Source organism: Clarias gariepinus, chromosome 16, assembly GCF_024256425.1.
Source record: "Clarias gariepinus isolate MV-2021 ecotype Netherlands chromosome 16, CGAR_prim_01v2, whole genome shotgun sequence".
Lineage (NCBI taxonomy): Eukaryota > Metazoa > Chordata > Actinopteri > Siluriformes > Clariidae > Clarias > Clarias gariepinus.
The window spans coordinates 24,950,846-24,976,436 of NC_071115.1; the positions used below are offsets into that span (position 1 = coordinate 24,950,846).

Consider the following 25,591-nt stretch of genomic DNA (forward strand, 5'->3'; position numbering starts at 1 on the left):
TTTTTTGATTCTCGAACAAAACAATAGTGTACACATGTACAGCAAATGTTTCAAAGATATAATTATGCAACAGAAATTTAAAATATAGGTTTGCATAATTACTATACTATAATTTAGCATGCCGTATAAATTTTGAGTTGGAATTTGGAATAAATGTATTATAATTTAAGAAATAGAAAATAAGACCCGGTATTTGAAAAAAGATGGGAATTAATGAAGCCAAATTCTATAAAAGTTGCATTTTCTGCATAAATATTATAACATTTGAAATGTTCACGAAAAGGACACACTTTAAGAAGACCTTACACTCTGATATTTACGGTATTGTTACACCTCTTAGGACCGACTTTTATTTGTATACCCTGGCCTGAAGTGCATTCTGGTTGTATACATGTTTTTCTCAATGGCACCGTTCAGCCGCGGTTTTGTTGCCTCTTTTAGGAAACTCCTAACCAGAAATCCGTGTCGCATCACTTCGGAGTCGCTCTCGTCTTTCTCCGGTTATGCGGCACAGCAGCAGCAGTACCCCCAGCGGGGTCCCGGAGCTCCTTTGGCCGCCTCAGTGGACGCGTACGGCGGCGTGACGGTGCATTTGCCCGCTGACGTCACCGAAGCGACGTTCAGCGAGCTGCTGCGTGGTGAATAATAAACACATATAGTGTGGAGTTCGTAAATTTAAACACTTAGAATGATGAAATTTATTGAACCCCAATCCTGGGGTGATAAAGTCCACCGTTCAAAACAACAACAGACTGCAAGAACAGTCCTTGGGTTAAAATGTCTATATACTGTATATATATATATATATATATATATATATATATATATACACACACACACACAATTATTAATAAATATAAAATGTATTACTTCACAGGTTAATGGACACTGTAAAAGTATTTTGTATTTTTTATTTTGTTATTAATAACAGGATGGGATTTTGTGGCCAACCAGAAATTTCCAAACAGAATGATGTATGACGGTCTTTGTTCTTGGCATTTAAGCATTTTGCAGACGCCCTTATCCAGAGTAACTTACATTGTATCTTATTTTTACATTTGAGCAATTGAAGGTCAAGGGCCTTGTTTAAGGGCCCAACTGTGGCAACTCGGTGGTGCTGGAGTTTGAACCTGGGACCGTCTAATCAGTAGTCCTAATGTCTTAAGAACTTGCCCCTGGAATGGATTAAAATCGTATGCCAAAAGACCACTGTATTAAAGAATGAGGCGGCACAGTGGTTTAGTGTTTAGCATTGTTGTCTTGCACCTTGTTTGATTCCCGCCTTGCAGATTAGGCTAATTGGTGTACCCAAATTGCCCGTAGTGTGTAAATGTTGTAAAATGGGGGAAAAAATACAATGGTAGTCACCATTGGTCTCCACGGTTCCTAGTTGGACTGCAGAGGTTCCTAGATGGATGGTTGGAAGAATTGCTCAGAAAATTTCTTTTAAGTTCATGTCACATACAGTTGTGTAAAACATCACGTTCTATGTGTATTACTGCACTTGTGCCATAGAGTCTGTGAGTGTCTGGCGCTCTGAGGACCGCCTGGCCGCCTGGCTGCGTGTTCCTCTCAGTCGGAGTCGTCTAGCCGAGGCTGCAGCGCTGCAGGGTTTTACCTTCCACCACGCGGTCCAAGACGAGGCCGTGCTCAGCCTGTGGATGGGGTATGGAGAGAGCCGCCTGCCCAACTACGCAACACACCAGGTCGGAGTTGCAGGTTCGTAAGACTGTTTGGAAATAAGTGCTCAGATGCATCAAATGAATGACACTGACACTGGTAAAAAAGAAAAAAAGCTGTTAACAGCATTGTGGTGCGATGTGGACACATTATTAAAAAAAATCTTCAATTCCCCACATGATCTCTTTATTGTATGTACAGTATAGGAAGATTTAAAACAAGACCTAGCTTGGCTAGGACACACAGAGGGATTTTAAAGACGTTTTCACATTAGGGTTCTGGGATCGTTTCTGAGAACACTGACCAAAAAAATGGGTCATTTTGATCAGTGAGAACACAATCGTTTCAGGCTGAGTCCATTGAAAAAGGAGGTCTCGAGGACGATACGGCATACTCAGCCATAGATCGAATCAGACATGGAAATGTACCTGATTTCCTGAGATCACATAATCAAAAAAAATCAGTGCTGTATCTGATTTAGGCTTACATATGAAAATGGTCCAACTCAAAATCAAAATGATTAAATTCCATGTGATTTGTGCTGTTTACACTGTTATTGGAAAAAAAAAACAATCCAAGTCATATATGAGAAAAAAAACAATTGCCACTTGTAGAATGGCGATGGTATGTTTGCACAAAAAACATTTCCAGGATTGATCAGCAGAGGGCGAGAGATAGGGTAAGACAAAAAGAGAGAGAGAGGGAGAGAGAGAGAGAGAGCGAGTAGGGACATGTTGGAACATGTCTCTTTGGAAAGATGCTGTTTATTGGCAGATCTAGCAACAGAAGAAAGAAACCTGATGAACTCATATCATCTCTATTTCTTCATATCTGTTCAACTTATTTAATTATTTAAGCAGAGATACAGACTCAAGAATGAACTCCAACACTGGCTACATTTACATGGACAGTATTTCTTCCATGTGATTGAAATCCTTCCTATTATAACTTATTTAATTACATTGACACTCATCCTATAAGATGTGTGTCTACAAGCTCAAAGTATTTCATCAGATTTAAAACTATTTTAGAATTATAGAATTTTTTTTTATGTATACAGTGCTTAGCATAAATGTGTACACCTCCTTTGGAAAAAAAGATTTGAATCAGCATCTCAATGAACGCAAGAACAATTTACAAAATTTTGACAAAAATTTTAAGTTTTTAGTAGAACATGTGTTTAGCGCCTTACATGAAAATACGGTTAATAATCTAACTTGGATTACAAAATCTTTTTTACACAAACTAGTTGATCCAAAAATCAATGAACAAAATCTACTACATTTAGTATTTTGTATGACCTCCATGATTTGTCAGGACCAAGTCTTCTACACATGGAATGAGCAAATTGGTGACAAATTGCAACATTTATCTTTTTCCATTCTTCAAGAATGTACTCTTTTAGATGCTGGATGGAGAGTGATGCTTAACTTGTCTCCTCAGAATTCCCCACAGGTGTTCAATTGGATTCAGATCGGGAGATATACTTGGCCTCTGAATTACTTTCATCCTGTTCTTCTTCAGAAATGCAACACTGGCCTTAGATGTGTTTTGGATCATTGTCATGTAGGAGAAATGCCTGGCGATCAAGGGCACGGAGTGATGGTAACATCTTCTCTTTCAATATAGAGCAACACATCTGTGAATTCATGATATCATCAATGAAATGCAGCGCCCCAACACCAGCAGCACTCATGCAGCCCCACAGAAGGACACTGCCACCACCATGTTTCACTGTAGGCACCATGCATTTTTCTTTGTACTCCTCACCTTTGAGACGCAATATAGTTTTGAAGCCATTAGTTCCAAAAACATTTATCTTGGTCTCATCACTCCAAAGTACAAAGTCCCAGCAGTCTTTGCTTTTTTCTGCATGGGCCCTGGCAAATTCTAGGTCGGGCTTCTTGTGCCTGGCCTTCAGAAGAGGCCTCCCTCGCGAACGACACCCATGCATGTCATTCCTCGGGAGTGTAAGCCATATTGTGTGTGTACAGGAAACAATCACCCCAGCATGGCTTTCTACGTCTTTAGCTAACTGCAGTGAACTTGTATGGCGATGTTCTTTAACCCTTCCCATCAGTAGACGCTCCTGACAAGGTGTTAACTTCCGTGGACGGCCTGGAGGTCTCTGTGAGATGGTTGCATTTCCATCTTTGTAAAATTTTTGCAATACCTTTGGTATAGTATTCTGACTGATAAGTAAAGCTTTACTGATCTTTTTGAAACCTTTACCTTTCTTGTGTAAAGAAATGATTGTTCTTCTCAGATCTTGTGCATTTCTCTTTCATGTTGACAGCATGATATAGGAAGGGCTATTCTTTGTTAAGTGATGGCCTTTTATAATCAGCATTTCTCTTTCATGTTGACAGCATGATATGGGAAGGGCTATTCTTTGTTAAGTGATATGGGAAGGGCTATTCTTTGTTAAAAGAACAAACGACTCGGACTAAAAGACTCATGAGATGAACCGCTCATTTCTGTTTCCTGTGTAATGCACTGCTGTCAGATAACTATATTATTTTCACTGAAACTAATAACGTATTCAGACACTGAGTAAATATAAGGCACTCGAAAAGGAAGAGACCTGATTTAATTGGACATCGCAGTATCACATCATTAAAACAACACTGATTTATTTGGATTTGCCAAAAAGGGATCCTTTAAAATGCCAGGATTTTTCAACAGGTTAAAATTTATACTGTAAGTACTGTCTTAGTGTGTATGTGTAAGAGAGAAAGGGAGCAAGATTAAAAATTACCCATGTTCCCTTCCTTAAAGGTGCTGTAGTGGACCAGTCCAATGGAAAAGTCCTTGTTGTTCAAGACAAGAACAGGGTATGAGACATTTACACTTTTTCCCATTCTCTTACCAACTCATACACACACACACACACATAGACACACGAAAAGAGTTCATATAAATGCCAGAGACTTTAGCGTTTTGCCAAAGTCATTGACGTCACTGAGATTTCTGATACCTTAGCTTAATTTAGTCCGGTCAACAAGCGGTGTGTAAACATGCTGTATTTGGAAAAACGTATTTAGGAAATGGAAGACACACAAACACACAGCAAAGCTGACTGCAACACCTTGTTTCACTTTACCAGCATGCTCACTGACTTCTTTATGCCTGGCTGGAGGAAGCAGAGACTTTCTTGCTAATTATACCCATTCCTCATTGCAGCCCCTCCACTCCAATGTTCTGCACTTGCGCTCTACTTGGGTCAAAATAACTTTTTTTTTTGTACCCTACATTCTCTTCCAATTCGATCAAATTCCACCCATAGGTTTACCAATTCCCACTCTCAGCTATAACATGAGAGCTACCAAACACCAGCCACCACCCTTTTGATTGCATGGAACACAGCTATGAGGGTAAAAATTTTCTTTATTTCTCTATAGAATCCCCTACTACACTCATGCACTTATCTTAGTGTTTCACTAGTGCTTGGATACAATCAAGGTAGAAAGTTTTGTCTGTATGCTGGTGCCATGATCAGTCTGCTTCATGTCTAAAATGCTGGCCTTCCAAGAACTCCTTTAATGGCGCACACATGTGGAAATGGCCTAAAATGAGGTCAGGACTGTACAGGGGATGTGACAGTAACTCGCAGCCGAGTTCCTGTAATGTTCAAGTGGTGTGGGTAAGTGACTGTGTGTACAGTTCCCACAGACAGATGCATCTCTCGTGCAAGTTGGTGACAAGGTATCTGTCGATTTTTAAGGATCAGACTATCCACTCACTGAATGTTCGCTGAAAAGACTGCAGTGGGCAACAAGGCTCCTCTGGCGGGTTTGGAGGTATTTTACTGCAGCTAGAGTAAGAGTCTTACATTCATAAGAAAGTGCTGTCTGCCCTCTACTACATACAGTACATGAGCTTACAGCCACCCATAAAACAACATTCCTCGACTCAGGTAGCACAGCCAATTTTGTCCTCTTGGGCCTGTCCACCACTGATGCTTGTGGTATGGTCAACAGTTCTGTTGTTATACCCAATGAATTCAGAATGTTCAGAATCATGCCTAGATCTTAAATGGCCACTATGCATCTCTTGGACGTGCACACATCTTTGAGCATCATTATTTCCAAAATATTCAAAATATTCAGCTTATCACCAGTTATGTGAGTGTGCACCTTGGATAAATCTTCAGTTTATGAAACCATTCCTATGTTGACAAATCTGCATATAATTGTCCATAACAACTCATCACTTTGAGAACTGTCACTTTACTGAAGAATGGTGGTGGTAGCATCTACAGTATGTAATGAAAGCTTCTTTTTTAATTAAAACTGAGACTCGTCACTCATTTTATCAGGTTTACTTTACAAATATTTATGAGTTTTGTACTTTTATATTAGAGGATGAGATGGTGAAGGATGTTGAAGATGCTGATAATCAAATGAGAAATAATTTCCTACTAAAAACATTCAATAACTCGAGCAAATTACAGACATTGATTGTTTTTTTCTTTTCTTTTCATTTTTGGGGCTAAACAGATTTTTTCAAATGATAGAACTTGTTGTTAAGATGCATACAAAAACTACATCTAATATAAAATGTGAAAATTGGACAATGTACTCTGCTTTCCTAAAGTGCTACACACATCTGCGTGTCTCTTGTCTTTATCTGGCTCTCTTGCCTATTACCTCTCTTTACTGTTTATCCTTAAGGCCTGTTGCTCTTTCGTCATTTACTGGTTGCACTCTGGCTCTGATCCATCAGTGATACTGAGTTACAGCGTATGCCACTGGCTTTATATTTCTCCACACAAACACATGACTCAGCACCAAAATATTAAAAAATGTTAGGTGCTTTTTGTCCTTCTGTGTGGGTGTCAGATGATTCACAAATTAGATGAAAAATAAAGCCATAATGGAAATGTGTGATGTCATTCGCCGTTTTCCGAAGCAAAAACTGCCTGAGACACATTTAGATTTTACAATAAATACTTATTGCCTGTATATTTTAGATTCATCTCCAAGCAGATGTTAGGAATGAAAACTCAAAAGGTATGTAAGGTACAGTTCACTAGCAGACATAATCCTTATTGAAATTGCTCAGTAGTATAATTTATCCTCTAGTTGGCAGACCAGGAAGATCAATTTTACATATTTTTTTTCCAAATGTAGTCGATGTAATGGTTTTAATTTCGTGTCTGAAGTAGTTTTGTAGTGCTTTTACTCATGAGCTACGATGTTAGTTTTGCTAAAAATAAGCTTGGATGCCTACAGTTTTTAGTTTTTATGGCATTTCTAACAAAAATATATTGTTTAGCATGTTAAAATAAGGTAATTTTGATTCAATAAGCCCACATAAAATGTTATGAATGTAAAATAGTCTGTTTTAGAATAAACTGAAAATAAAAATAAAAATTGTGTTATTCAAAGAAAAACTCTAGAGGTGTGTAAGAACCTATGTATGAGTTTTATGTCATAATTAAAAAAAAAATTAAGTATCAGTTCGATCTCAAAAAGCAGGCAATGATTAAATAGGGAAATCTCTAAAACAACCTGACAGTTTGGCCAAAGAGCCAGACAAAGAGTAGTCAAAATCAGAGCAAGAGTATAATACAGGAATGACAATCATGAAGCAAAGACTTAGAACTAACAAGGTACGTTGGCAAGACTTTGCGTTGTTAGAAGTGTGTGTTATCAAAGAAAACATTTCATAAATATGATGCCACAAATCTGTCTTAAAGAAATACACTTTACAGATAAAATTCATTCAGAAATCTGGAACACATATTATGGTCCAAATGTTCCCCCAAGCTTGTCAGGTATACCTATTATTGTGGCAATGTTTGGTCCCAACCAAGATATGATATTATGGCCCGACCCCCACCTTAAATACCATCTCCTGAACACACACACTCTTTCAGATAGATAATCACATTATCAGGACAGTCTTTGAAGATAGAAAGCTAAACAAAAAATGAAGCATATGTTAACAGGGTCCTTAAATACAGTAATGATTGTGTTTATGCTCCATTAGGAGATAAAGATGAATCACACACAGAGAACTAACACACCCTATCAGTCATATTCTCTGTAGTCCTTTTTTTTCTTTATTAAACATTACCTGGCTAAGTGTTGAACTTTAACCAAAGAGAAAACAGAGCATGTCTTGTTCATCGGACATTAGCTGAAAATTGGCATAGAACATCTACTTTTGCTAAGAATAAGTATTACGAATACACACACAGAGAGAGAGAGAGAGAGCTTATCTGGGGAAAAGTATCTTGCCGAACAACAAGTGGTGGAAGAATCTGGAAAACATTACGCAGTGACAAGAACTACAGAGAGTATAGTTAATGATTGTGTGTGTGTTTTTAAGTGTGAGACAGAGACCACGGGTGAGTGTTTAGTATCAAAACCTAATGAGTAAAATTCTTTAAGTAAAAATTATAGTTTTACATAATTCTGAAAGGATTAAATGTACATTTGATGCAGATGTGGACCTCTATTTAATAAACACCTCAAAATGCTCCCAGTGCAGAAAAAAAAAGTCCAGATGGGACTGGACAGTCATTACCAAACAGGTTGCTGTGAAGCCTGAGAGGGAGTGGCATCCCACACAAGGAGGAAAGAGCGAACATCTTCACCTTGAAATTGGGTGGATCAACACCCATTGCTGGAGACAAAGTGACTTCAGCTGGGCAGGGAAACAAAATAACATTCTAAGACAGCAGGGAGGCAGAACATGGCAGAACAATGTCCTCAAAAGAGAGTGACACAGCAATATCAAAGGCAGGGCAGGGAGGCATGGTGATATCTATGGTGATGATGTAAGCTACAGTGGCATCTTCTGTGGGGCAGAGGATTTACCGTAAGGAGTCAGAGCTGGTTGAATGCAGGATTCTTTTTTGTTATCTAACAATGATATCGTTGGAAAGGTTGCCTCATTCATTTTCATAAGCTTTTTAGCAAGAGGCATTATCTTGGCATGAGAGGCTTCTTCATCAGCCATTGGTGGGAACTTGTCAAGGGAGGCTGCTTTGTCTGCCTCTGGCTGGAACATGGTGAAGGCATTCTCACAGTCTGCATCTTGAGCCGAGCAGAGGAGACTGTCATGTTAGCCTCCATCTTGAGCTTTTGTTTGTAAGTAGTCCTTACTTATGTAAGTAGTCCTTACCTTACTTTTGTTTGTAAGTAGTCCTTACTTATGCGACTCTTTTAAGCTGGGCCAGAGGCTGTGATTGGCTGACCGGGTTCGCCAACATCCCAAAATATATTGGGGGCCCTCATGCCTGATCAAAAGTAGTGTTGAAATTCAATAAATTTCACAATATTTTCCAGAATTGGGTGTTTCTGGGTTACAAGGTTTTCTGCCCAATCTGCCTTCTGGGCCGATTAGATGGGACAACATGAAAGTGAGCCACTCTGTCTCCTTAGGCTTTAGGTCCAATAAAGCCTTCCCAATAAAACTGCCATTGTAACAAAAGTCCATCCTAAAGGCATAAGATGCGGGTAGAGGTATTATGTCAAACGCAGGCATGATATTCCATTTAGGTGTTCTTGCATTCATTTTTGGATTAAAGACACAGTGGATGCTCCACTTATCTTAAATAAACATTGCAAAATACATACTAAGTATGGAATGCAAAACATGACCTAGGGCTAATACCACATGAAAACACGAGAGCACAGTTACAACGTAACCAATGCACAACAGTGACTTACTGAAACTATTTTGGAGCACTAAACAGGTACACATGATAAGAACATGTGACTCACTGTGACTGTGGTATAATAATAGTTAATATTAAGTCACTGAAGTTACTGTTAATGAAAATCAGTGATATATAATTTACAGTAGTCTGATAAAGAAAAAATAGTCTGATAACTGCAACGTATAATTTTTGCAAAGCTATCATGCCTTCAAAGAAAGGTTTTAAAGTATCAAAATGGAAAATAATCAATATTTTGAACATTAAGCTGCTAAAAGAAATTATAAGAATAAATCAAAACTTTGTATAAAAGTTATTTTAAGGAGAATGTTCATATTAGAAAATATTTAATATAGTCCATAGCTTGATAAAATACAAAACACCTTGTTTCCAAACAAAAATACTCTTTATTGTTTTATATAAGAGAAAAAATCAAACAAAGAAGAGAAGTACAAATTTACATACCTTTAACTTAAAAAAAAAGCATTAAAATGTAAATGAAAAAGACTACTCAAGTAAGAACTAAAGTACAGTTTATAACTAGCAGCACTTTTTTGTTTGGTGTTAAATATGACTTAATAAACATGTTTACACACATCAGTAGAACAAGTTTTTTAACAAAAAAATATAAAGTTAATATTTCTATGTTGTATGCATTAAAATAAATGAGTCGCATATGCTAAGTTTGCAAAAACACATCAAAAATATTAAAGAAATTTGACATAAGTTGCTAAGTCTATGCTAGTAATAAAATTTCTTTAAAACATTTTCCAACATTGTTTGTTTCAGGCTAAGAATATGTGGAAGTTTCCTGGTGGTTTGTCAAATCCAAGTGAAAATATTGGTAAGCATCACAAGTGACACATGAAAATGTTTAAAGTAAAATTAAAGAGCAATATTTTGATAACCTTTACCAAAATATTCTTTGATTTTCACTACTTGTTGCTTAAAACAGTTATTAATAGTTAATAATGTTTAATAGTTCCCAGTATTATATATTGAAAATCATTAAACCTATTTAAATTTAAAAAGTAGTTTGTCTAATTTGTTATGGTGCTCACTGATAAGATAACTCCATTCAAATCCAAATATTTAGAGGTTGTTTGTAGCTTTGACCTCCTTAAAAAATTATATAAACAATATCTGACACGCAAGTGATAAACAATTTCCTGCTTCCCACTTGAGTATAAACTTGCTGCTTAATTACCATTTGGAAGTTTGTCTTTTGGGGATAATGTGAAGTTATTCATTATTAAAATAAATTGATACATTTGGATTTAATTATCTAACACTAAATGGTTTTATAATATTTAAGAAATTGCAATGTGGCTTTAAATCTGAAAATGCTGTATTTGTTGTATCTGTATTCATTTAACAAGTATGATTGTAAACAGAAAAAGTGATCCATTATAATTTATATTATATAATATTACATGAATTAGTATACAGCAAGATTAGGCAATAAAAATTATTAGTTATGTGTTGCCCTGAAACATGACTGAATGAGATAAAAAAAAATGTTAGCGAACATCATGTTAGCTAGTTAAGTGAATAAGACTAATGGTAACAGATTTATAAATTTGTTTTAGGAATTCTTTGGTTTATTTATTTTTATTTTTTTCAGAACCTACTCCCACTTAAAATTTAAGTTAGTCAGGTCTCTGGACTAGTGATTTGCCAACTCCTGGATTATATTTATACAGTATAGTGTCTGTATAACACAATTAACATATTTACTGATTGATATAAATAGACTTGTGTAGTGTAGACTTGTAAATCATCACTTGTTTTTGTTTTTCCATTATTTGCCCCAAAATTAGGCGACACTGCAGTCCGTGAGGTTTTTGAGGAAACTGGCGTCCGATCTGAATTCCAATCTCTGCTGAGTATTCGTCAGCAGCACCACCACCCCGGCGCATTTGGAAACTCAGATATGTATCTGATCTGCCGTCTTGCTCCAGTAACATACGAGATTAACTTCTGCAAGCACGAGTGTTTACGTTGCGAGTGGATGGATTTGGCTGAATTGGCCAAAATTAGTGACGCTACACCCATAACGAGCCGCATCACCAAACTGCTTCTATACGGACTAGAAAATGGATTCCACAACATCGATCTAAGTATGGAGGAATTGCCTGCCATGTATACCGGATTAGTCTATCAGATTTATCACAGGAAGATTCCTGAGCGGTATAAATAAATATCACAGTGTGCTGAAGATGCAAGTGCCTGTTTTACAGAGGGTTTTTTAATAGAAGGATCAAATGAAGAGCCATTTCTCACATTTAAATATTAATTCATAATCATTCAAATTACAAATTGACTTTATTACAATACAGTGATTGGAAAGATTATCGAATGCCATTTCTCTCTTTTATGTTTTTGTTGTTGTTGTTTTGTTTAGTTTTTTTTTTTGGGGGGGGGGGTTGTTTTTTTAAGGCATCTTTTTTATTGTAGAAGCCTGTTACATAACTTGTACACCAACCATATATTACAGTTGCATTATATTAAACTCATTTACTTTTTATCTTTTCAAGCAAGAATTAATTTTGTTATATTTATTTAAGATTTTTGAATTATCATTTTTAATTGAATCCAAATGGGCAAAATGTGTAAATAAACAAGGAGACTTTTTTCTTCACTTCTCAGTTTTGATTGGTCAGAGATTGTTTGTTTATTTTTTTTAACAGCAGCTCTGAAATTCCGTCAAACTGTATGTCATATAAATTTAATTTACATTAATATAATTTATTATATCTATAGTAAGATTTATTTGAAAGGATCGATACACTTCATACAGAAATGTAAGCCTGTAACAGTATATAAAAAAGGTGATAAGACAATTGTTTAACCTTTATGGAAAGACTCCCCAGCATCAGCACCTAACGCTGTGACTTTGACGTTTTCGTTATGGGAAAGTCCCTGTAATTTGTTTGTAATGTAACTTTTTTATCCCCCCCAAAAAAATTCTATGAATACCTGATATTAAAACACTTTCCCATAAAAGAAGAAATGTGGAAGTTATTCATCGTAATTCTTAAAAATGTAAAATTCTTTACTTTTAAGCAGGAAATCAGTAAATTGTTGAAATATTTGGACTTAAATAAAGTATTTAATATTTATATTTTATATACAGTCATATCAAATAATGTTATATTGCAATAACGTTAAGAGTTTACCTACATACATACATACATACATAGACAATATTTTTTTTCTCACATAAAATCTCATTTACAGCACAATTTGATCTTTACACACTAAAAGCTAGAAAGGAAAATACTGTATATAGAGAGAAGCAGCGTCTTTTAAACTCACATTATGTAGTCTTGACATTCGAAAAAAATGTACAGGAGCTGCAGTCATAAACTTCAAGAGGCTTTAAACAGGACTTAGAAAATAACTTTTAAAAATGAATGTAAAAAAACAAAACTCTCACACCTCTGCCAATTAAATAATTGTTTTACAAATTTATCATTGTTTCAATATTTTATCAATATTTGTATTTAATTATGTAATTGAATAATTTTATGTAACATGAAGAATAATGTTACATTGATTTTATTACATTAAAATTGTATGGTAAGTTATGTTTGATGTTAATGTTTATGACGTAGTAATATAATAAATAGATAATATTTAATCATTTAGTTTAGCAAATTGTATATAAAAAAAAAAAAACTTTCCATTAGTAGCCACAATGTTAAATCATGTTAAAATGGCTGTTGGAAACTAATGGATAGTTTATCAGAGACTCTTTTTTAAATGGTACGGCAGCTCTGAATTTCATTCATCCGTGTGTTTCAATGAGCGGGGAAACGGAAGATCACGGAGCTCCAGGCTGAGATTACAGATGAAGTATTTCCTGGTGGCCTCATTTACTGATTGGCTGCAGATGGTAAAACATGGGTAATAATGTTTTGTTCAGTGTTCAGTACCGACTTCTGGTTAATGTTTTAGACTTTATAACACAACAATTAAGTTCCAATGATTACATTTTTAGAAGGAATAAAATGGCTGAAAATCATTCATTTTACTTATTCAAAAAACAAACTATTAAATTATAAAACTGAACACTAGGACTTAGGTATTACAATATATATATTTTTTTTTTAATTAGTAAATTAAATTTATACACAGATGAACCTATGCCTATTACTTAAAAGTTTGTGCTAACAAATTGACAGATTTAACTCCATGTATTTTAAAAATGAACCTCTTTAGTTTGTCAACATTTCTATTCACATCTCAGACAAAATGACGAGTTCAAAGAATTCACAAGTTGCAATCACTTATTAATGGCCTAAACTTATTCATTAGTGATAAGCAGGTTAAGCACTGAAAATTTGAAGTTTGTAAGTAACTCAGGTTCTTTTCTGAATCTGGCACAACATTTCTTTTTGGGACGAAAAAAAAAAACGTTATTAAAATCCCAAAAAGATTAATTGTCCATATTCTGGCCTGGCATTTGGTTTCACATAAACAAATGAAAAACTTACACAGATGAAGTTTAGCTCTTGGCTGACATAGGGAGGAAGAGAATAGCTTTTTGACCAGGTCCTGTGGTCGCTCCGCTCTTGTATTGTCCCGTCCTCTTTAGCGCAACATACCAGTTCGGATATTTACGTGATCTGTATGTGTTGTAGTTGTTCGCCTCCAGGCGCTCGAAGAAATAACATTCATCTGTTGCTCGTCTCTGAGTTAAAAAGAAAAATAGAACTATTGTTAAAAAACCAATCTGTAATATATAAAACAATTACTGTACTTAAAGCTTAATGTACATAATACATAAAGTATTGTGATATTCATGTTTTCTGTAATTTTTACAATATCTATTTTAAAAAAAGTCATGTACACAGTTGGTCCAAAGTGAACATTTTTACTACCGCAATATCAGTTACTAAAGCAAACAGAAGTTCATACACACACTCATACAGTAAGATACATTAATTTGTTGTTTACTATAAAAAGCTTTACAAGTCAATAAAATGAATCAATGGAAAATGATTTTAAATTAGTTTTTCCTAATTTAACTTTTACAAATATTTTTCTCTTTATTAAATCTGAAAGTAAGGAACCTTTATTTGAACATAAAACTTATGTTTTATATTTATTTAATACTTAAATCAACAACATCATTGTTGTGTCCACCCAGACTCCAGACAAAATTAACTACATCCACATGAGTATTTGAGGAGACTTTAATTAAAGCCAGATTCTTTCTCCATGGCCTTTAACCTTTGAGCTGTGGTTCATTAAAAAAAAAAAAAGTTATGGGTTTGTGAAGAAGCTTAGTCACATTCATAGTTCTGGAAAATAAACAAATGTTCACATACTGTTCATACAACAAATGTTCATAAAAGTCTTTTTATGTATTATGTAATGTGAACCTGTGATTTAAATTCCAGCCAGAATTCTGTCAATGTTTCTAAATTAGTTCATGCACAATGACTTCAAAGAGTACAATAAAAATGTGTGTATGAAGAAACTAAGTTTATTGTTAATAATTCTGTAATAATATATATTTTTAATTGTTTATTTTTAGAAATTATAAAAATGCATTTACTTTTTTATTCAATTTTATTTTATTTGTATAGCACTTTTAACAGTTGTCATTGTCACTAAGCAGCTTTACACAATCAAAAGAATTATTTAAGTTTGTATGGAATGTGAATGTGTATACATTAAAATAGTCAGATTTTTTTACTTTTGTTAGTTTTAGTACTTAGTTTATAAAAGTTAAAATTTTGTAAATCAAACACATTAATGTAAAATAGCAAAATTGGAAAGAAATGTTTAAAGTGTGATTTTTTGTTTAAACATGTTTCAACCTTTAACATAAATCTAATTTTAAAGAAACTAAAATTTTACAATTTTAAAATTTACCTTAGATTGTTCTGTTAATTTTTTTGGCTTGAAAATTAATTTGTCTTAGTTAGGTAAATTAAATATGGACAAATCAAATTTGAAAATCAAATGTAAAATGTCAATTTCTTTATAAAGTTAAATAATTTTTTTCTTAAAAAAAAAAGAAATCTTCCGGTATTACCATAAATTACCTAAAGTATCATGATAAATAAAAATAATACCTTTAAAAAAAAGACTGGCTTGGTTTATCAGAACACACAGCTTGTTCAAAAGAAAATAACAACCTGAAGCCATGATGAAGCAGCTGTTGTTGTTGGACTAAAAGGAAAGTTAAATGTTTGGCCCTTGTTTTTGTAACGAGGTGCATCTGCTACACTGTAAACCACATCGGTCAAGATGACTAAGCACAAAGAGTATTCAAAGTTCTTTGGTTCCTATGTATCCGACACAAAAATGTGATAAATGTTTTAGAAAACAGTCAGTACAAATGATAAAATCCAGTTAACCTAAATTTCAGGTTTGTGTCAGTTTTTACCCCTTCTGCTTATTTTAATACAGTTTTACATCAGAATTACAAGACACAAGGGTTTGAAGGGTACTTTAATCTGTCTATCTCTTTATCTCCAGAAATAAGACGTTTCTCTTAAAATTCATAAATAGATAAACTGATCACTACTATAGATAGAAGTTTACTAAAGATCTACATTACTGATTAGCCACGTTCTCAAACAACACACAAAAAGTGTTTTATTCCTCGGAAACCACAACAGATTATTATTAGTTTTATCTTTTAATTTATTGTGGTTAAACACCCGTAATACCCGAATAACCCGGAATGTTAGAGCACCTAAAAACATTTATTTGCTTTATTTAAAAAATAACTATTATGTAAAAACAACACAAACAAAAACACAAACTGGCACTGGAGGCTCCTTCCAAAAGCTCAAGTTATTAAATCTTCTCATAGAAAATGTAACTATGTCAATGCTTACAGACATTTTTAAATCTATCTATTGATATTAACTAATGTCAAAGTTTCATAAAATTGTGTCCAGCGGTGGATTTAAGACGCATGCACAGGTTTATACTTGCGTTTATAATCTGACACATGACTGTTCATAACTTCCCTTCTACTCAACATTTTGATTGACTTTATAGCGCAGGTTTAACTTTAGGCAAATACTGAAAGACTGGCAAAGGTTCATTAAATTCTGTCCAGCCAGTTTTGCGTGATCCCATGACAAAATCTGGCTAGACAGACAGAAAATATTCTGAGACTGGTTTCAGGTCCTCCAATGTATCAAACATCAAGATACCGTTGAAAGTGTGAGTTCTGATCGATCTACAGAGAAAACCTTTGTTTTGGTTATATAGATTTCATATTTATTAAGTGTTTTAACTTGATTCAGTGAAAGAAGTTGTTTTACTCTATCCGTGTGTGTGTGTGTGTATGGTTAAGCATCATGTTCATAGCAGATACTGCTTACCATCACAAATGAATAACTAACGCACACGCACTGTTCTCAAGGACAACATGCTTTCTGGTGAAACGCTTGGCAAGCCACAAACAGGAAACTACCAGACTGTTAGTAATTTTCCTCAGATTCTGGTTTTCGGAATGTCTGTGATTTACTGTGATTCCAAGCAAGGAGTCCTAATGTGTGAGTGTGTTACTGGTGACAAAGCATGGGTAAAGAAATGGGGTATTTGTGTTAAATCGAAGTAACTTCCAAAAATAATAAAAACAGCCTGGTGTGGAAATTACTGTTTACAGCTTTTACACCATATGTGGCAACAGAATTTAATTTGTATGTCATGCCTCTTGAACACAACTGTAGGTGGATAAATGGAACAAATATTTTTTTTAATAAGTGGTACGTTTCTTGGTGCAACAGTAAGTCCACTTTAGTTGCATCACACCACCCTGTTATTGGTTATTTTCTTCTGCACATCCTCCAAGTGTTTTACTTCTCCAAGCACCGTTCAGAGTGTTCTTTGTTGACTCACCGTTCCAAAAAGCCTCCCCTCGGAGCTCATCGCGAGGTAGCGATTAGCCGAAATACCCTTAATGACCACCTCTCCCACTGAAGTCGCCTGGAGTTGCAGCCGAACTAAGGGGGAAAAAAAGAGTCACGTAAAACCATTACGATATTTGCGTTACGATATTTGCTTAGCATTTTAACAATGTTTACTATGTTAACATGATAGCATGTAATCAAGGTATGTGTTCAGTTTAAGGTATTTTTTTTATCCAATAGTTTACCCAAAACAAATCAGCTAGCTAGTTAAACTAGGCAAATGCCACACATCACATACTGCCCTGCATGCTGCCTACTGTACATACATATACAGCACATTTATGATTAAAAATGAAATTTTGTTAAAATTCTCAAATCTGATTGGACTGTAGGTCTGCCTGCCATACAAAGCACAGGTTTCTGTAGAAACAGGATATAGGCCTACCAGGACTTATATAGTGCTACCTTGGTATACGAGTTTAAGGTTGAAATGTTTTGTGAAACACATTTTCCCATAGGAAATAATGTACATGCAGATAATCCGCTCTGGCAAATGTAGGTCTCATTCTCCCTCATCTTCCCAGCCTTGTCTTGTCTCCTGGATGGATGGACGAATAGATGATGACCTCATATAAGAACATCCCATGCCTTGGCATTCCTGACACTGAATCGGGTCATTTAAAGGAAGAGTTTAAGGTATGAAATAATGCATTATCTGTGCAGTAATTCAGCTGGAGCATAAACACACACACACACACACACTTAATTTGAGCTCATGGACTTTTGCTTACTTGTTAAAGAAATAATAACATATGGGACCTTTTATAAAGCAATAAAAAATGGCAAACCTAAAATACCTTTGGGAAAATAAAAGTCAACAATTTCCCTATTTCCCTACAGTATATGAGTTTGCGTTATCAACTCCAAAGAAAAACACTCAACCAGTCATAGTTAAACCCTAGTAGGAAAAAGATATGTGAGCTTATAATCTTACATAAACGGACAAACAGACCTCCACACTTGTTTAGAATTTACTTTGAGACAAGTGCACTGCTGTCCATCCTGGTCATGCTGCTTATCCTGTGCCCTAAACTACTGTAGGATTTATAATGCTCAAACACTTAATAATGTGACTAAAAAAACGCATTTCCTGATTTTTTGCTGAAGTGATGTTAATGTAATTTATCCTCTTTTTTTTTGTTCTTTTTTTTTTTTTACAGTTAAGCAATGTTCTGCTCAGATGCTCAAATGACTTGTTTTCCGGTTAGGCAGATTTTGGAAATTCCTTAACTCTGAGTTAACAGCGACTGCCACGGTTGTGTTTCTGTCGGGTCAAGTCCACACAGCCGCAAACAAACAAAGCTTCTTCTGATTCTGTTCCTGATTCATTCAGGAAATAAGTGATTAATGATTTCATTTCTATTTGCTGTTGTATCCTGTGTTCACGTCAACAGTAATTCATTTTCTAGTAATTTCTAGTTTCTTATGAAAGAAGTTAACACAAGTCACAGAGCTCCCCCGAAATGTCAGTTAATGCTTCAGCTAAGATACCTTTCAGATAATGTATTTTATCTAACCTCAGACTCCCTTTATAGCACTCCTCTTCCAAATGTGCCATTTCAGTGTCTATGTATATAAGATACTGCTAAACCACGCCCCTTTAGAGAACAGAAGGGCTTAGAGCTGAGCAACAATCCAAGGTAGGGGATCTCCTTATGTGTGTGTGTTCACGTGATATACAGTGGGTATTGAAAAGAATCAACTTTAAAAAAAAAAAAAAAAAAGAATTAACAATTTGTGATATGGTTGTCACATGCACACAATGACCATTCTTTGTCATAAATTCCTGCAACTACAGTACTTCAGAGTTGCTGTAGGCCTCTTGGTAGCCTCTCTGACCAGTTTCCTCCTGACTTTCATCCAGTTTGGAGAGAGGTCTTAATGCAGGGAGGGTCTATGTGGTACTAGTATGCAAAAAGGCTATGTACCAAAAATGTAATTATTTTAAAGGGGGCCGGGGCTTTTTCTAGCTCACAGTATATTCCATCGCAAGGCACACACACACACACACACACACACGGGCAATTTGAAAAGACCAATTAGCCTAATCTGCATGTCTTTGGACTGTGGGAGGAAAGAAGCACCTTGAGGAAACCCATCAAGCATAGAGAGAACATGTACAAGTAGTATGTTATAATGTTATATAACATTTTTTCCAACATTTGGAAGACAAAGGCAACATACTGTATTAATTTGTCAAAACAATAGATACATTTTTTTGTGTTAAAATGTAATAACATCGTCCCAATTGCTGCAGTATTTTGTAATATTCCCTTTAGATATATAGTCATATCTTTCCATCTGGATTATTTCACAAAGCTGTTAACTATTTGGGTGGAGTTTCGCAAAAGCATCACAGCACAAAGATCATTGATACAATGACACATTGATACAATGTGATAGAGAGTATCACATTGAGCCCTCCCTTTTTCTCTATCCCTTAAGATTATCTTAATGATACTTTAAGGAAACTCCCTGTCTAGTGGCCTATATTTTATTTCCCATGTGTTTATTACGCTGCCAATTTAATACTTTTATACTGCCATCATTACGATAGTGTAGTCACGACCGTATAAATTCATTTTTAACAAAATCCACTTAATATATTCCAGATGTTTTGCATTACAGTTTATAATGGTTTTGGAAGTTAATGGGTTGTAATTATGTAGTGAAAGCGTGTAGTAAGTAAGGGCCTGTGAAGCGTTCATTCATTCATTCATTCATTCATTTATTTCTACTTTCATTCATTTAAAGTAAGTTAATTAAATATGATTCATTCATTCCCATTTCACTTTCATCATCTGTTCATTGCTAACTGATGACTAATGAAAGAACGAGCGCGTGGGTGCAACATTGAGAGGAAACACTGTTTGTATGTGTGTGTGTGTGTGTGTGTGCGTGCGTGAGTGAGTGTGTGCGTCTGTCTGTGTTTACAAAGATGTTGTCGTCATGTCTCTCGTGATGAAATGTCATTAAAACAATCGGCCACGCTCCATCACATTACTCATAGCAGGTGCTTTAGGCAGAGAAACAGAAGGACAAAACAAGGCAGATAGATACTATGAATAAATATAGACAAGAAAGACAAGAGAGTGGGAGAGAAGGAAATGGAGGCAAAGGAGAGAGGGAGATATCAAAGTATAAAAAGGGATGAAGCAGAAAGATAAACATAGAGAAAGTGTGATAGAAAGGAAGACAGACAGACAGACAGACAAGCAGAAATAGAAAAACAGGAAAGGACAAACTCTGGAGGTGTAATAAAAATACAGGAAACAAACAACCTACCTACCAGAGGGGACAAAAAAAACCTGAGAGGTTAAAATACAGACCCAGATACTGTACATTATGATGTGAAAACCAGACCAAGAGGAACGTGTCTGGAAAAAGTGTCATCATTGTTTAAATATGAATTGGAATAACAGACATCATGAAATAATCGAAGACTTATATTAAATATTATGGCACAGTGGATCATTGCCTCACACCTCCAGGGTTGCAGGTTTAAATCTCACCTCCGGTCTATGTGACTGGAGTTTGCGTGCTCTCATTGTGCCGGGGGGTTCCCTCCACCTCTAGAACCAAAGACATGGACTGTACTGTTCTGATGGGCGTTTCCAAATTGGTCCTAGTGTATGAGTGGATATCTGATGGTGTGTGCACATGTACGGTTGCAAGAAAGTGATCCTTGGCAACATGTTTTACAGCATTGACCACTAGAGTGAAGTCAAAGGTCATTGCAGCCAACCATTCGTCAATGATCATGGCTTGAATGAATGAATGTATTAATGAATTATAAACATATTACTGACATTCATAGAGTCTCTAGTGTCAGTGCTTTGTCAAAGGGTACAAGTTCTAATCGAAAAAGAAATTAATCTTTTAGATGATCTTACAGTACACGGAACTACATGGTTCAAAGACACAAGTTCAAAACTAAACTGAAAAATATTAACTGCTGTGGTAGAACATTAATGAAGCACTTCAGGATGTGCTGTTATGAAAAACATTTAAGGCTTGGTGGGATTCCTCGGTATACTCCAGTTTCCTTCTACAAGCCAAAGACGTGCCATGTAGGCTGATTGGAGTTGCCAAATTTCAAAACTGAATAGTTTGATTGAGTGTGTGATTGTGGGTGCTTGTGCCTTGTGTGGGTGGTTGGCCCACCATTCAGGGTGGACCCCATCTTGTGCCCTGAGTTCCCTAGAATAGGCTTCAGTCTCTCTGTGACCCTAAACAGGATAAGCAGTATAGATGATGGACGGATGGGTAGATTTACTTTTTTGTATTACCATGCTATTAAACTGATATGTTAATAGTGTTAATTGACATCTAATATTTGCTTAAATAAGAATATAATCCAACATTTGAGAAAATAGGTCAGAACTATAGCATGCATCTTCCTTTTTTAGAGAGTAGTGCATCTTTTTAAAAAAAACAGTATAATAATATTAAATTAGCTTTAATTGTGCAAAATACTTTATAAATGGTTGAAAGAAATCATTAATCACTATGATTAAACACATTAGAAATAAAGACTTTTCACCACTATTGGAGAGGTATTTTACCAGAGAAGGACGTTAATGACATGTTCATAAGTTTTGATTGTGGTTGCTATGGCAGCAATAAGATAAAGTGGCCATTACATAACAAAACAAGGGAGATAAATAGATTGTACATCTTGGATTGAATATAATGACTTGCAAAAGTAGCCAAGAATGTGTCTCCTCTCTCTGCAAACATATTGATTGCCAATTCGGAAGCATTTAAAATGTATTAAAGGATGATTTATCTATATATCTATTTACATTATCACAGCTTTAAACTCTTATTCCCTTCCCAGCCTTTTTCCTCTCATAAAGTTAATTAGATAGAATCACGGCTTAATATGTTACTGACAATCCGGAAACAACAAACAGCTCCACCGTGAAGACTTTCACATGGTGGAAAAACTCATTCATTTTTTTCCATTAAGATTCAATTATTTGTGACATGTACCATACGGCATAGTGAACTGATTTTTTGGCATATTTGAATTAGGAAGCTGGGGTCAGAGCACAAGTTCAGCTAGGATACAGCGCCTCTGGAGCAGATAGGGTTAAGCGCTCAATAGTGGCAACTTGGTGGTGCTGGGGCTCGAACCCTCGACCATCTGATCAGTAACCCAGTAACCCACAGCCTTAACCATTTAATCAACACCTCCTGACCAATCAGAATTGAGAATATTGTATACAGGAATTTTATGAAATCCTATGGCTTTTAAAAAGTCATTTTCCTTGTGTTTATAAATGACAAAATCCCACAGCGAGAAGTCAGACGGAAAGTTGGGCCTGATTTCTTTTCCCTTCCGTGCTACAGTATAAAGATGCTTTGTATTGCCTCTCTCTCTCTCTCTCTCTCTCTCTCTCTCTCTCTCTAGGTAATTTATGAAGCAGAGTAACAGAGTGTAAACTCTAACCTAAAGGCTAACAACCTTCCTTCAGTTTCTCTCCTGTGTTCGTTCATTCAGTCCCTCTTTAGTTTTGTTTCTCTTTCACTCTTTCATTCTCTCACTTTTTCTTCCACTCTTTGCTCTCTGTCTTGCAGTTCTTTCTGTGCTTCCATTTTTCTTGAAAGTAAAAGAGTGTAAAGTTACTAACATGAGGCCTAACAACAATCTCTGCCTTGCCTACCTTTATCTTTTTTAGAAAAGAGTCTTACTGTTGGGGTCGTTCTTCTCGCGGATGCCATCCACTCGTCCGTCCGGGTTGATGCGCAGGAAGTATCCTCCGTTCTTGCAGTATAGCCTCTTGGGCTCTTTGAAGTTGCCCGGGGGGAAGCTGTCGGCCGAAGCCGGGGGAAGAGTGGAGATCTCTCCACTCGCCATCTCTCCCTCTCTCTCTCCCCCTCTTGCTTCTTTTCTTCCTTCTTTTCTGCTCTTTCGCTCTGTCCGGCCCTCTCGGTAACGCTGCAACCCCCCTCTGTGGCCTCTCAGCTACACCGCCCCCCAATTCAGCTCTCCTCTCCTCCTCCACTCACACTCCTACTCCTACTTTTCATCCAAAGTTAGAGAGAGAAAGAGAGGGATTCCTGTTAACTCTCAGGTCACTGTTTAGACAGAGAAAGGGAGACAGAAAGAGGGAGGGAGAGACCAAGAAGTAATAAAGGAAACACAGTGACAAAGTAATTGCCAACAAAAAGTCAAGAATAAGAGAAAGACAAGCTAATAAAGAAAGAATGATGAAGAGATAAAAAAAAGAATCAGAAAGAATACAAGAAAGAGGGAACAAGAGAAACAAACTAAAACAGATATGAAGAAAATAGACATGGATGGACTGATAAAATGAGACAGCGAGATGACGAAATGTGACAAACAGTTTAAAAACGATGTGATACAAAAAGGGGGAGAAGAGAAAGACGAATGATAGGGGAGAGAAACAGAAAGAGAATCAGAGGAAGTAGATAAAACATAATCAAAGTGAGAAAGAGGATGAAAGTCAACACATACTTGTTTAGACTGTGTTAAAATTCCCATTTAAGGTTGTCCTAAAGAATTAATATGATGATGATAATGATGATGATGATGATGATGATGATGATGATGATGGGTAAGACATGCCCTCCAGCCTGTGCTAGTGCGTGTGTCCTGTTCTCCTCCGGAGCTAAAGTGTTTACAGCAGAGGGACTGCAGAACATGTGCGTAAGCTCTCATTTCCCTGGGTCGGCCCCTCTCAGTCTCAGGCAGCATGCACTCCCTCCCACTTTCAACCCCCCCCCCCCCCCCCGCTTTTTAACTCTTTCCCTTTATCAAGTGTCATAGACAGGCTTTCGACATGGCGTATCAAAGAAAGGCCGAGAACACACCAGGGGTGTCACCATGATGTACGAAAGTTACATTTGCAGATAAACTCATATTGTTCCTTGAAAAAGGATGACTATTAATAGACTTACTTATACTGAGTATTAATAGACTTCCCAGTGATTTGAGGTGGCTCTGTATAAATGAGCAAATAGACACCTGGGATTGGCCCACACTGCTGTGAGGGAAGCCCATGAATGAAACCCATAATTCATCCCCAGACAGAAGGACCACGTAGGCAGTTTTAAAGCACTAAGTAAAGCTACAAATACTTGACCACAGCCAAACAAATAACAATGCTTTGTTGTTATGGAAACCAGAACGTCCTATGAACCCCATATAACTGCCAGTGGTGGTGGGAATATTCTTGATATTCTTCGTCCATTCTTGATCAAACAAAGACCTTTCGAAATGACAATGTGATGTATAACACAACGTTTTCATGTAGTAGACATGTCCCAGAGAAGGCCATGAAGTAAAGCTCCAAGTAAAGCTCATGATGCTCGTTTTAGTGTGTCATGGTAGGAAGAATGAGATGATGTCCATTTTGTAGTCAGTCAGCCTTTGCTTACAGTACATACGGGAGCCCCAAACCTCCAGCAGTAATATCTTCATAATAATAGCCACCGCATAGACCTGGAGTGTAAATTGAGACTTGTCACTTTCTAACAGTCCCTGAAGAAAAAATGCTTTTTGTATAAAAGGGGAAATGCTTTTTCTACAATACACCAGATAAATATGGTGCACCATTGAAGACACAGTTTGCACCTACAGTACAGTAAGTACTAGACCCTCTTGCTTTCAAAAGTTTCCCAGAATATATGGTCACATAATCAATTAGCCAAGTGATTCTGTGGAGACGGACCACCAGGCTAAGGTGGTGTCAAATATCTCCATCCATTTGGGATAGCTGATCTGCTTGATAAGAAAGCTACTAGGGTGTTTCAAACATTGGCAAACACACCTGTGAAAACCAACTTGTTTGTTCTCTTCAATTCTCTTCACCATGAGAAGAACCAGTAGTGGAAAAGTAAAGGCATATACTGTAGTATATATTGGGCCACTAGATCCTTTCTCAGTGGGGTTTCTGTCTTCACAAATGAGAACCATCATCACCCATCACTGTGGAAGAAGATTGCCCTGGACATAAGTATTGTGTCTTGAATTATACAGCCTGGGTTGATGGCTTTGCTCCCGGTAAGATTAGCCATGGATGGACCTGTCAGACCTAGACAATATCTCATAACTGGTAGTAAAAAAAGAGGACCACCATAGATTTATTCCTGTTGTTGAAGTTAACAATGACATCATCCTTAATGGTGGCTGGTTCTGCATCTTGCCACATGAACAATTCTGATGGACAAGTGAGATAATGCCTGACACACCCTGAAGTGATGGGTATCGTCAGTGAATGAAGCCGCATACTAATTGTGTGACCTGTTTTGGTGTTAACAAGCTGCA

General features: G+C 36.2%; 2 protein-coding genes across 4 annotated transcripts; one reads left to right on the forward strand and one right to left on the reverse strand.

Annotated features, from left to right (window-relative positions):
• Nucleotides 1-288: 288 nt before the first annotated feature.
• On the forward strand, nucleotides 289-11,885 carry nudt6 (nudix (nucleoside diphosphate linked moiety X)-type motif 6). Its single transcript, XM_053514207.1, has 5 exons — nucleotides 289-638; nucleotides 1,516-1,719; nucleotides 4,459-4,514; nucleotides 10,139-10,193; nucleotides 11,170-11,885. The coding sequence occupies exons 1-5, from the start codon at nucleotides 392-394 to the stop codon at nucleotides 11,547-11,549; spliced, it is 942 nt and encodes a 313-aa protein (XP_053370182.1). The 5' UTR covers nucleotides 289-391; the 3' UTR covers nucleotides 11,550-11,885.
• On the reverse strand, nucleotides 11,741-23,920 carry fgf2 (fibroblast growth factor 2). Of its 3 annotated transcripts, XM_053514210.1 has the most exons (5): nucleotides 23,780-23,920; nucleotides 22,993-23,323; nucleotides 17,225-17,328; nucleotides 13,849-14,045; nucleotides 11,741-13,238 (listed from the first exon to the last, which is right to left on the reverse strand). In XM_053514210.1, exons 2-4 carry the CDS (start codon nucleotides 23,156-23,158, stop codon nucleotides 13,860-13,862), a joined length of 456 nt encoding a protein of 151 aa, XP_053370185.1. In that variant the 5' UTR covers nucleotides 23,159-23,323; nucleotides 23,780-23,920; the 3' UTR covers nucleotides 11,741-13,238; nucleotides 13,849-13,859. The 3 variants fall into 3 exon arrangements, with proteins under 3 accessions (XP_053370185.1, XP_053370184.1, XP_053370183.1); XM_053514209.1 differs by having other exon boundaries at nucleotides 11,741-14,045; nucleotides 22,993-23,320; XM_053514208.1 differs by having other exon boundaries at nucleotides 11,741-14,045.
• Nucleotides 23,921-25,591: the final 1,671 nt, after the last annotated feature.

Excerpts from the sequence above, each read along its gene's own strand:
- fgf2 (XM_053514209.1), bottom strand. The coding sequence starts at position 23,158 with ATGGCGAGTGGAGAGATCTCCACTCTTCCCCCGGCTTCGGCCGACAGC. Across the intron at positions 17,329-22,992 it reads CGAGAAGAACGACCCCAACA|TTCGGCTGCAACTCCAGGCG; the intron begins GTAAGACTCTTT and ends TTTCCCCCTTAG. Across the intron at positions 14,046-17,224 it reads AGGGGAGGCTTTTTGGAACG|AGACGAGCAACAGATGAATG; the intron begins GTGAGTCAACAA and ends TTTTTAACTCAG.
- nudt6 (XM_053514207.1), top strand. The coding sequence starts at position 392 with ATGTTTTTCTCAATGGCACCGTTCAGCCGCGGTTTTGTTGCCTCTTTT. Across the intron at positions 4,515-10,138 it reads TTGTTCAAGACAAGAACAGG|GCTAAGAATATGTGGAAGTT; the intron begins GTATGAGACATT and ends TGTTTGTTTCAG. Across the intron at positions 10,194-11,169 it reads AAATCCAAGTGAAAATATTG|GCGACACTGCAGTCCGTGAG; the intron begins GTAAGCATCACA and ends CCCCAAAATTAG.